This window comes from Phaethon aethereus (genome assembly GCF_964289735.1).
Source record: "Phaethon aethereus genome assembly, chromosome: 12".
NCBI lineage: Eukaryota > Metazoa > Chordata > Aves > Phaethontiformes > Phaethontidae > Phaethon > Phaethon aethereus.
This window is the reverse complement of record NC_138588.1, coordinates 1,718,695-1,731,876: the sequence shown is the minus strand read 5'-3', so window position 1 is coordinate 1,731,876 and position 13,182 is coordinate 1,718,695. Positions and strand designations below refer to the sequence as shown.

At 39.5% G+C, this 13,182-nt stretch overlaps 1 protein-coding gene across 1 annotated transcript in view; it reads left to right on the top strand.

Annotated features, from left to right (window-relative positions):
* PIAS1 (protein inhibitor of activated STAT 1) overlaps window positions 1–13,182 on the top strand; it is a gene marked incomplete at its 5' end in the record, with an annotated part of 62,633 nt that overhangs the window by 17,435 nt on the left and 32,016 nt on the right. The window contains 1 exon segment of the mRNA XM_082005022.1: window positions 9,123–9,567. Coding sequence (XP_081861148.1) covers window positions 9,123–9,567 — 445 coding nt within the window.

Below are 13,182 nucleotides of genomic sequence, written 5' to 3'. Positions count from 1 at the left end.
TTGAATTCCAGGTACATTCTTCTCCAGCTTTCCTTCAAAATTGATTCCAAAAGCTACATGTACTTCATGCAGGTATTTTAAATATTTAGAAAGTAACTAGAGCTTCATTCTCTAGTGTTCTGCTGAAAAATAATCACTAAAAAGATTCTCATTTAGTAGACTCCCTACCTGTAAATCCCAAATCACTCGAATTGTTTACATAACCAATGTTTTTGTGTTTTAGTTGCATATTTTAAAATACACGTCTGTTTTCTTTTTTAAAATCACTGGGCGAGGGGGAATAAATGTGTGTTTGTGACCTGCTGTATGGCTTCCAGAAGCTGAGACTTCTTGGTCCTTTTTTTTTTTTCCTTTTAAATACAAAGGGACAATCTTTTAGACTATTATTGAATGCTGTATAAGTTGTTATATTTTCATTACACAGACGTAGCCCTTTTGTGTTATTTGTTAGAGGGATTATAATAGGACATACTGTGTTTAGCAAGCTCTTTGGACAGCTGTGTCTGCGGCTGGCTTGGGCTCCACTGAAGCTTATTGCATAGGAATTAGCTCTCTGTCAGCCAGTTGAAAGGCTTAGTTAAGGATAAAAATGTTCTTAATAAAAAGTAAATTTGTCTGGCAATGACCCTCTCCCAAATAGCTGAAAATAATTGTCTTCATTATTAGCCTTAGGTGTAAGCTGTTTGTCTTTAGAGAGACACATTGTTTTGTATCTAGAGACTGTCTAAACTAGTATTTCTGCAATTACTTGTCATGAAAATCATGCTAGTGCATAGCTCTGTAAAAATAATTCCCATCTGCAAAGATAAATACACTAAGGACAATTAAGTTTGAGTGTGGCTGAAAAAAACTTGAGTCTCCAAGAACTGAAATGAAGATTACTACTGTGTCAGCAACCTTATTTAATACCAAAAGTAATAATATAGTTCACCTAGTGAATAAAATCCATTGAGAATGGTAAAACTTTTGTTATGGATTAAGATAAAATGTGACTTACTTTAAATCAACTACAATTTAGACATGACTAAAGTCTTGGCAGACTTTCTCCAACAAATCTAGCTTTTGCAGTTTGAGCAAATTACTGCCCCAGCTGCCCACCCCATTTCTCTGCTACGGCAGTGTTAATGCGCAGCCGGGGAGGCAGGGCAAGGCATGATGTGGTTTGCAAGCCATCATATTAAAAAAAAAAAAAAATTTCCCCCAGATTTAAGCACTCAAGCACTGAAATGGCATTTTGGGGACATGGACACACTGTTCTGCTGAGTGTCTCTTTCCAAGGAAAAAACCTATAGGAAAAGGGGTGGAGTGGAGGTTTAGGGGGGCAATCACCCCGACTAATTTACTAGGGTATATGTGTCAAGGCTTTTAAAAGATGTTTCACTTACATGATAGCATAGCAAAATGCCACAGGCATCTGCAGAAAACATAAGGCAACTTTTAACACATGGAGATTATATTAAAAATTCCAAACTCTGCCTGCTTGTTGTTACTAGCAGCCAGTTCAGTGGGGCTAGATCTGTCTTACTGTTTTCTTTTGCAATATCCTTTCACTCTTCCGTGAATTTTGCTGCTTTTATCACTGTGGGTTTTCGTGGCTCCAGTAAGCGACAGACATCTCTAAGAACTTGGTAGCGTCACTGATGCAGGATTAGATGGAGGCCTCTGAACTGTGGGCCGGAAGGAGAGCTTAGATTTATTGGTGTTCGTGTACGAAACAGCATTGCTCTGACCTTACTAAAACTTACTAAATTTGAAGATAGTCAAGTTTTTCCAGCACGACAGATACAAACAAGGAATGTTTGCTAGGAGCAGGTAAGAAAAATGTTCCTTGTACTATTTGATCTGTGAAATTAAGAGTTAGGTGGTTATGGTGTACTTGATAGATTATTACGAACTGATAACAGTAGAAAATTGCAGGACCTCCCTGTCCAGAAGCACTTCAGGCTGAACTGCTACAGTTTTTAGATTCTCTCTTCACTGCCAGAGATTCCTCGTGTTAGCAGGCGCTTGAATCTGAGCTTCATCATTGAGGTGAGTTGGTTCAAGATTTGTAATGTTTATATTAACAGATGTGCAACCACATCATTTGCAAGGAAGCATCTTGTTTGTGAGCGTGCTAAAGTAAATAACACCTGACGAAGTAAGCTTTATAGTGTACTTTCTCTGGTAGCATGGGAAGAAATACATTACCTGGTGAAAGTCATGAATACGATGTTTGACCTTAAGGAAGCCCACATCTGTGGAGACACCAGCAGTAGGGCAGTCCAGGCTATTTTTGGCATTTACAATATATGGACATAATTTTGTTGATGCATTTTTAATGGATTAAAATTTATTTTTATCGCCAGCTAGACGAATGCATAGATTTGGTCATACAACTGCAAAATGTTCTTTATGAGCACTGATATACTGTGTAAATATAGGGTTTCTTTGATTAAATATTCTATCTCCTTGCATGTGTAACAAAAGGCAAATAATATTTGTACCTGACATTGGTTTGTGCCTATTATTTTAGTGCTGCCCTGCTTGACAAAACATTGTACATACTGCTCTAGGAGACAGCTGAGTTTTTCATAATGAAAGCCAGTAGCCTCCTTAAAAGTTGTAGTATGTTGCATATTTATGACTGTTCTTCTGTGCTTTTGCCTCCCCTCCATTTTGAATTACGGTGACTTCAACCTTTTAGTGTTTTGGTTGCATTAGACAAATGCAGGAAGTTACAGCCTGTCATTGAGGTGCTTGAGCTTCCATGAATTGGTTGTTTCACTCCCTCTTGCAGATTTTCAGTAGACTGTTTTCAATTTTTATAGTTTAGCCTCTATAGGTTCCTTGTGTGAGTCTTGCAGATAGAATTTAGGACTAGGGAATGTACCTTCATGAAAGACGGGAATATTTTTATCTTCATGATCTCCCATTTTCACAAATCTTAGATGTTAAAAAACCCAAGAGCTTAGTCTGTGTAACTGTAGAGCACTCATGTAGCTCAGGTATAGCTTTATTCTCCAGAAGATTTATATCGGGGGTTAAAGAGCCTGTTCATAGCATGCACGAACTCTCCTGTGTTTTTACAGCTGGGTGTTGGAGGCATACTGAGATTAATTCAAAACCATTTCCATACTAATCTAATGCTTCCTAGTTGCTTTCATTAGAAAAAAGAACAATTTTGATTTGACTTTTTTTTTTTTTTTAAACTGTCTTTTGGAAGTGCCTTGTAGAATTGCTTGAATAGTAGTTTCCTTGTTTCGTAAGGGGGAGATTTCCCTTTGCCTTGGCCTTGAAAGCAGCGTTAGAACTTTGCCAGTGTGAATGTGTCCACGCTGTTCGTGCAAAGTGCAGCCGGAGCTGACCCCTCTGGGGGCTGGGGCTGAAGGTGCTGTGTGGGGTGTCAGTGTGGAGGCTTCTTTGCCGAAGTGCTCAGAAGAGTACAGGGCTGTAGTCAGAAGGGTTTTCTGTCTTACACTTCGCCTTTGCAGTGACTTATTGCAGTGCTTGCCCTCCTCTGCAATAATGATTCTTAATTTCAGAGACTGTTCGTAAACTATTGTTAATGACTGTGTTTCTAGTAACACAAGAAACTTACTGTCATTGTCTTAAATTGCCGGTTATAAATGGGTGACTTCCCATTTGGTATCCTTTTTTTTAGTTTCTTCTTCTTTTACTACTTCTATCATCTTCTGACTAGTGTTTGAGGTGATTTTTTTCTTTCATTTTTTCCCCTTTAACTTTCATGTTAATAGAGAAATGTGGAGGTCCTGTTGTACAGCTTTAGGCACAAAATGCGGTGTGGTGCCTAGCCAAATGCTTCTTGTTGTGCTGGCAAATCTTTTGAATGTGTTTTGGAGCTTATTCACAGCTTCTAGTTATCATAAACATCCGGAAATAACTTGTTAAATTCTGCAGATAGATCCCGGGGCTGATTACTGGAGACTTAGAAATACCCTTTCTAGAAAGCATTCATCAAATTGCTGAGACTCTCAATGCTGCTGTTGGTGGATGAGTATGCTGCTTTCAAGACAGTATCTTGTGGTGCTGGTGTTTGTGACCAGTTTTCAGCATTGTCCATCATGCTTTCTTATGCACGCTGCTTAATTTATTAAAAAAAAAAAATTACTGTTGCCTGGTTTTTAACTCTTGGGCAAGTCCCTCCCTTCAAAAAATAGGGAAAAAATGTGAAGGCTCACAGTCTGTGGCGTTGGATCTCAGCAGATAACTTATATCTGATCCTTTCTTGAGCAGCAGGACTTGCAGCTTGTCTTCCTGCATTTCAAACCAATGTTTCAGCCCCTGTGTGTTTTCCAGTCTAGAAAGAGTGTTCTCTGCCAGAATCCACTTGTCTTTTTAGTTGCAGTTCTCTGAATCACATGCCGGTGAGACCAGCCACACAGGGTTATCATAGGAATTTCTTATCCAGAAGCACCAACACTTAGATTTTATTTTCTTTAAACTTAATTCCCAACCTTCATAGATCAGTGGGAAAGTTCCTCAAAGCAGTTTTCTTTGGTCTGACCTATTAACCTGTGCTAATGGTTGGATTTCTCTAGTCAGGGACCTGCCTGGCCTGGGCATCTTTCCTCAATGAGTGGGATGACTGGGCTTATGTGGAAAACCATTCTTTAAAAATAAAAATTTCCCTCAGTTATTTTCTTTGCAGAGAGAAATCAAAGTAAATGACTCTTAACGTTGACTGCTCTGTTGGAAGTTAAGGTTCCTGGTAAAGTCATTATTCTGAATGCCTAAACAGCATTCACAGAGCAAAATGGTCCTGTTGTGTGACACAGACGTGTTTCTTCAACCAGACATGCTTGTTACTGAGAGAGCTTGGTGAGTCAGGAGCTACAAAACATGCACTGATGTTGCAGCCTGATGCTTTTTATTTTGTAGTCCTTTTGTGGGTGTCTTGGACAAAATCCTTGTTCCTCCTTACTGCGTAAGTATCTACATGCAATTTTTGGTTTGGGGGACTTAAATAATTTTACTATATGATAGCTTTTTAAAAAACGTAGTAACTCTTTTGAGAGAGAACGCTGGAGGTAGAACATCCTTTCCTGTTGATAGTCACAGGAGAGAAGTAGGCAGATGACGTAGGATGCCGCCCATGGATTGCTTTTGCATCCTTAAGCTATTTTCTTCCAAACCTTATTGGTTATCTGAAGGAGGTGTGGAGCAGGAAACACCCTTGTTTCCGGATGAGTAGCTTGAGAATCTTTCCTCAACATGCAGAAACAGGGAGATGCACCTGCTCATGTGGCTGCAGCATGAACTGCATTGAATGGTTGGGTTCACGGAATCTGGCAGGAAAAAAGTGGCACAGACTTGGAAATGAGCAACTGGGAGGTGGGAAAATAAACTGGCCTCTTTGCTTCTGTGGACTTCCTGCCTGACTGATACAATTAGGTGACTTGTCTTAAAACAAAAAAATGCCCTGATGGCTTTGGGAGGGATGGACTGTGGTCACAAGGCTTGGGTGAGGGGACGTGGGCTGAAGGGGGAACATACATAATGAGCCAGGCAATCCCCATGACTAATGCAGCTTTTGCGGAGGAACACATGTTTGTGTTGTGTTGTCGAGCAGGAAATGTCAGATGTATGTTTATAGATTAGAGTTACCTTCTAAACTCTGTGAAGGTCTTCACAGTGAGTCAAAATAGAAATACTCTCTGTTAAACTGAGGTAAGTCGAGTTTCTGTAAAGCTTGTTCTTACTCTTTTACACTTTGAACAGTTTTTCTACTGTCCTTGCCCTCTCTTTGAATTTTAGATATTGTCTAGGTATGACAGCTACCAAAGTGCACAACATCATCAGAACACCTAGTTTGTTTGATACTGGGATTTGTTGCATCTGAAACTGGCTTGCAGTCAGCTTGCTGTGTTTCTCACGCTGAAGTTAGGCAAGTGGTAAGTAGCTCAACCTTTTTGTAGCTAAATAGCATCAATTTCTTGTGCACTAGTGTGATGTTTGCAGGAACATGTGTTTACCTATACGTGAACACATAATGAAACACCTAGTTATCTGTAATTGCAGTTTGCAAGCTATCCTTCAGTCTGTCCTTGATAGCTGTGTATATCCTTTTTTGTTTGTTTTGTTACTTTCTTTTGTGTTAGGAAAGAAAAAACCAAACATTTTGCCAGTTTTGATAAACAGCCAGAGGTAGGGACAGTTATTTGTGTTGTGGATATTTTCTGTCACAGACTCTTTGTGGTGGGTTTTGTAGCTTGCTGCAGATGCAGCTGTACTGCTGTGAGTGATCTTTTTACTACTCTACTTCAGGCAACAGGGGAAAAAAGCAAGATTTCCTGAAGCAAAGCGCTTTGTGTCTTTGCCCTTCAGCTTTGCTGGTGTGACTAAGCCAGCAAGGAGTTTGAATTGTGATGAGGTGAGATGTGACAGCGGAAGAAAAAAAAAAAAAAAATGCAGCTTTTGCGTCTATTTACTTTGTGCATTTGACAGCACTTGGTTTGTTTCCCTGCTATAATTATCCTGCCTGTTCTAAGATTAGGGTACCAGTGGGGGCCAAGGGCTTGTAGCATGGATAGTGCTTGTATGGGCAGTGGCACTGCTGCTGGTAGAGCTGGGTTGTGTCCTCAAATAAAACACAACTGTGTTGGAGGAGGGGAGAGGAATTTTCACATTCATATTGCAGAGACGTGAGAGACTTTTGCCAGCACGGCTGTCTGTCGGGCTCTGCTTCCCTGTGCCACTGATTTACACAATCCACAGGCAAAACTCTGTGGATATGTGTGTGTGTGTGGGGGGGGTTCTTTTAAGGCATTTCCTCTTTCTTGTGTAAGAAAGGTTCCTGTGACATATGAAACTGTAATAAACCCACAAGCCTTTATTGCTGCTGTTTTTGTGACTGCATTTTTAATCGATGTATCTGTTAGTACTTCTAACGTTGCAAAGAAAATTGTACTTGTCCTCCTTTGTAAGGAATGCACCAGGGTGGGGAAGATCTGGGGAGTTTTATTTGTTTTGGTTCGTGAGTCTGGCTACAGGATGGACCCTGCTTTCTGTATATTTATTTCTAACTTGTCTATACCTTAAAAAATGGAAAACATCCAACATGTAGCAGGAGCATCTCTGTTAGCTCTATTATTTCTTAATCCTCTGTGTTTTTTGCAAGCTGGGCCTATGAGTTTATTCAGAACAAGCACAGAGTAAAGCTCTGAGAGGTTCTGGCTCTTCAGGAAGTGACTTTTAATGGTGATGGTAGCAGACATTAAACCTCTTCAGCTGTAACTACTCATTGTGTTGAAGAAATGTTTGTAAAGCATTATAAATAGTGTTTTTCCATGTTTCAAATCTATTTGTTTCACTTTCCTTTCAGCTGTCAACACTTCAGATTGTAACTGAAATGCCTTATTCTTTTAAGACATGTCTGTTTCTTAGAAAGTACCTCATCTGTTGTAGCTCCATGACAGTTCCATAGTTAAAAGTGTGAGGTAGGTTCTCAGGGTATTCAGAGAAAAAATTGCCAGCAAACTCCTGTTATATCCGAAGTGTTTGTGGTGATCTCCAGCAAGGTTTATCTAAGATTTGCAGCAAGGTTCAACAGAGCAGAAATTTTGTGGCAAATTTAGTTAAATCTATCTGGGTGCTTACCTCATTAAGTACATGAGTCATCTAATTTAGGGCTTTTAAATAACACGACCTATTTCAGTATAGGGAAATACCTCTTGTGGACACCTGTGCATTGAAGATCTCTTGCAGGTGCTGGAGCTTTGAGGAACTGATAGGAGTTTTGGGCTGGTTTTGCTAGAGCTAGGGATAGCATACTTTCTAATATTAGCACTTTAGGTTTAAGAATTAACGTGAAAATAGCTTGAGTAATGTTTGTGTCTGAATACTTCGCACAGTTTGAAGAACTAGAGAGGATGGGAGCACTTGGGAACATATTTCAACTGTTGTTTGCAAACGCAAGTGCTAGTTTGGTTATTCAGCCTTCAGTGTCTGGGAAATTGCAGAACCTTGATATGCTGAATTAGCTGTTTTAGTCCCAAAGATATACTTCAAGTATTATTTTAAATTTGATCTTTTGGCATTGACTACAAAATACTCAGGTTATTTAGTGGTTTCATACAGAAGATCCAGATAGCCAGTCATGGCAATGGGTTCTAGGCATTTCACTTTCTTGTGATTTCTTGGGAATTCAGAATTCTGCGGCAATATAGTTTCAGCTGGTGTCACAGGCCTTGTGGTGACAAACAGGCCACTGTCAAGCACTGAAATAAGTTTTTAAATAGAAAGTAGGCTCGTAAATTGACTTTCTGACTTCTGATTGACCAACGGGGAAGTACTTAGTGTGCACAGGCGATTGCTGGTTTTCGCTGCTTTCCATAATGTTTTTCTCGGTTCCTGAAGAAGTAAAACAGTTTACAAGTCTTGCTAGTTTGATTCATTAGACCATATTGGGAGACAGTAAAAGACTATGTAAATGAAGATGCTAATTAATAGAAGTCAGAGCCCTACTCCCCCATCCAGAACAGAATATGCAGCTGTGACGTGAGAAGTAACGAAATTGAATTGGAAGAAGTTTCCTTTAACTCAGTAATCGTCATATGGAGTTGAACACAACACATATTATAATTCCTTGCTCTCTTTTTAACATCACTCACTTCTTTACTTTGAACCTGTGTGGATTAGTTATGCTGCATGGCAAAAAGTGGGCAGGTACCTGAAAGTGAAGTAGGGTTCCAGAATTAAGGACTGGCACAGCTTTTAAGTATAAGTACTGGAGACTTGGATATTGTCAATGTGTGACTTATTTATCTAGCTGGAAGTCAAAAAGTTCGTTAACATTATCGATGCTAGCAGAACAGTGATTAGAAAATTTTGTACTGGCAACTTGTCCTTCTCTCAGTCTTTTTTTCCCCACAGTTATTGCTGTCCTGAGTTGTGTTTGGCGAATGGCAATCCCTTTAAAAAATGCTTATAACAGACTTTCAAAGTAGAAAAATATGTATACAAGTACTGTTTTACATTATATTTTGGATAATCAGTGGGGGAGGAACAGTGGTGGTGTACCTTTAAAAACTGTATGCTTAATGGGATTAAGCCACATTCTAATGTTTCGTGTTTAAGATGATGTAACCTGAATACTAATTTTTTGTTTTGTTTCTTTTAAGCAAATGGTTATGAGCCTTAGAGTTTCTGAACTGCAAGTACTTCTGGGTTACGCAGGGAGGAACAAGCACGGACGAAAACACGAACTTCTCACAAAAGCACTGCATTTGTTAAAGGCTGGCTGCAGTCCTGCTGTACAAATGAAAATCAAAGAACTCTATAGGCGAAGGTTCCCTCAGAAAATCATGACACCTGCAGACTTATCTATCCCCAGCGTACACTCGAGCTCCATGCCAGCAACTTTGTCTCCGTCTACCATTCCACAGCTCAGTTATGATGGCCACCCTGCCACGTCACCATTGCTTCCCGTTTCGCTTCTGGGACCTAAACATGAACTGGAACTCCCCCATCTTACATCTGCGCTCCACCCTGTCCATCCTGACATAAAACTTCAGAAATTACCTTTTTATGACTTGTTGGATGAGCTGATAAAACCTACCAGCCTAGGTAAGGTTGCAAATGTTCAAATAATAGTTGAAGTATCTTTTTTTTTTTTAAAATAGTAATGGGTGAATTCAGCTGCTAATGCAGTAACTGGTTAAACATTGCATCACACCAGTGTTTAGAGAATCGCTATTTTTGGTAACTTTTGGAACAGATTGTTCTACATGGAGAGACATTCTTACGTAACACTCATTAGTTGCTTTAGCTGAGCCACTAAATACCGTTCAAAGATCCGTTATATTTAAGGGGTAAGTTTGACAAGAAACAAACTAAAACCTTAGAAAAAGGAAAAAACTTGCCTGTGCTCAGTAGTTCTTATAAACCACAGAGGTTAATTATTTAAAAAACCAAACAAACCAAAAACACCCCTGGATCCATCAAGCCCACAAAATCTTCTCATCTGTGCTGGGAAAGAATGTGAGGATAGATATTTGCTGTGATCCATCACGGCCTGAATGTCTGAGTTTAGGAAGCTTGTGGTTCTTTTGCAGTTGAGGCTACTTTTCTTTAAACTGTCTTTTGTATTAAGGTATAAATCACTTGTGTAGCTGCTGAGAATAATCTGATGCTTACAGAGCATTATATAACAATGTGTGATTTTTCTGGCTCTGACTCCACGTAGCACTTAACAGCATCGTTAACTTTTAATATTCTTAAATAGTCCTTAAATACAGTAGTCATGTTGGCTGCTCACACATTGGAACCTTCTGCTGTCTTGAAACCCTGGAAAAGATCTACTGTGAGAATAGCTGGTAGAAGGATGAGATTTGTGAGACTAGATATGAGGAGATGTTGGGTGAGTAAAAAAAAAAAAACAAACACCCAAAAAACCCAGAGTCCTTTGTGAAGGAGATTCCTTGAAACAGAAACGAGCAGGTACTTCACATTAACAGTCTGAACAGCTGCAGGGATGTAGGAGGAGGCCTGATATGGGAGTGGTGATGGTGGTTTGCAGATTTCTAAAGTATGTTGCACAGTTGTTTGCTTTTTTTTTTTTTGTTTTAATTGTTATAACTGAGACATTGAGGGGAAAAACATAGCTTTTGATAATCTCATCTTCTTGTTCAGGTATTCTTTTAAGATGTATACTGCATCTATTTAGCTGTAATCTAAAACCTAATTGATGAATAAGCATTCCAGACAAGGCTGGTGGTAGAGGATAATTAGGTACTCAGTATGTGTCTCATCACTTTTACATTATAAGTACTTAAAAATAATGCTATAATTTCAATAAGACATTCCAATGCAGGAATTATGGTATGCATTTATTCCTTGATGAGGTAAGAACACTTTTCTGTCAGCTTCGTGTCTGACAAACCGACCCCAAATGAAGAGATCATAATTCACACTCTGTCATGTCTTATTGCTTGAGGAGTTTATATACGACAGGATTTTTTTTTTCCCCTTTGTGGACTTTGTGGAGTGTCAGGATAAGAAAATGGAAGTGGGCAAAATTCCAACCAGATACCCTTAAGTTAACCAACCTCTGTCCTTCCAATTAAAAAGGTATGTTTGGGGTTTTTGTTTTGCATGTGAATCCTGTCTGCAGATGTCTTCCTGTTTGTCTGAAGCAATACGCTTAAAAAAAGCTTTTTTTTTCTTGTGCTTTTGGGGGAAGAGAGTGCTTCAGTGTCCATGCCTATGAGAAATGATTGGTTGTTTCCTTTTGTAGTGGAAAGTATTGTTGCTATAGGTCGTAAAATTGCTAACTATAAATGTCATGAAGGTATTTTAGAGTAATAAATACATATGTTAATGACAAAACCTATTGGATTAATAACCAGTGATATGCAGCTTCATACACTTTCAAAACAACTTGGAGCAATTGTGCATACAGCTCAGCAGTTTTAAATGCAAGCATGGAGCAGACTTGTATTAATTTTCCCCATTTATGCAGTTACTGATACTCTAAAAAGTCTGAAATGATTTGTTGAATATTTGCCCCAAATGGTTTGGACATCCTTCTCACTGCTGCAAACAATGTGGATTTCCTCAAATGTCAAATTTCTAGGTTCCCTGGCTTTGTTTTCAAATAGCAGATACGTATTACAAACACTCAGAACTTTTCCTTGGCATTTGGCCAGCGTTTCAGCATCTCCTGCTTGCTTTTCCCCATCACATTCCTCATGGGGTGTAGGGATAAGAAACTTTTGCATTTACTCTTGTTTCCCTTCACCACAAGAACTAACTGATGACCAGATGCGGGGTTTTGAGTAACTATGTCCCTGCTTAAAATGGAACCTACTGGAATAGAAAAAAAATGTGCATGTGAGAGAAAGAGAGAGAATGCGTGCCATCTCCACTGATTTGAGGATCTTTAGATTCTTCTGAAATGAGAGTCATTACGTAGAAGTTGGGGAAGGCACATCTTTAGATGCGATTCTCCCTGTTTTTTCCCAAGTCTAGGTGGAATTGCTCAGAAGGTTTGCTATAGTAGTCTTCTGTCCCATCAAGACTTGATTAATAAATTTGAAAAACAATAATTTGACAAAGCCTCAGGGAAGGGAGTTGCACAGCAGCGCACTTGAACATGCATTCTGTACCCAAATATTTTACGTAGGTGGGTAGTACACAAGCTAATGTGAATAACAGATAAGGAAATTAATTTTGCTAACTATTATTTTTAATGTCAAGAACAAAAGGAGGAAATGGATGTTACCTTCTTAGACTTGCTTCCTCAAAATGTAGCTCTGAACTGTGATTAAAATCGACATGCTGACTGCGTGCTGGGCTGGATTCGTGCTAAGGGGGAAAACTGCAGTGCTTTATCCATCCGTACCCTTCTCACCAACAGCTATTACGTGAGTGTGGCTGGCTGAAGCATGTGTGACAAGCTAAGGTTAGAAGGCTGTTGGCTAACTTTTTTTAACTTTCTCTGGCTTACAGCCCCCCATACAACTTGTAGTAGTGAGTAGGACGCTTGCAGAAGAGCAGACTCGCCTAGCTAGTTGAACTTGTAAACTCAGCCTATGCTACCTCAACCTGCTCTTGTTTGAAGAACTGAAAATGGCAGCTAGGCCCTGCTGGCGGTGGGACTCTTCTGCTGTTACTCTGCTCAGATTGCAGAGTCCCTCACTTCCTTCTGAGTGTTTGAAGTAGGTAGCTCCTGCGTAGCTCTTTCAGAGCTGTGTGGCTAAGACTGACAATTACGGTTATGCTGGCTGTGCTGTTGGAGGATGACAGCATTGTCTTCAATCCCAAGAAGACTGTCAGTGGGCTTGTTTATCTGAGACGAAGAGATATCTCTCCATGTTCAGTGGAGCTGTTGAATTTTATCCATGTTGTATTAGTCATCCTCATTGCAAAATTGAGAAAGCATCTATATTGGATGTTTTTGTGTACAACATTCCAACCAGGAATGCTCCATATTCTGAGAATGTATGTTGGTGGATGAATCTGTACACTGAGCTCTTGCAGCGCTAGTGAGAAGTCTGAGCACTCTGCCCCATGGTTAACCACAATTTGATGTGATTATATGAGGGGTTTTTTTTGGAGGAAAAGCTATCCAACTTGGCCTTGATGGAATGTATGGAAGTTGCCTTATTATTGTGACTCCTCTCTTGGGTTTTTTTTTTTTTATACGAACTCCATTAAATAGGAGAGTTTTGGTTGCTGGTT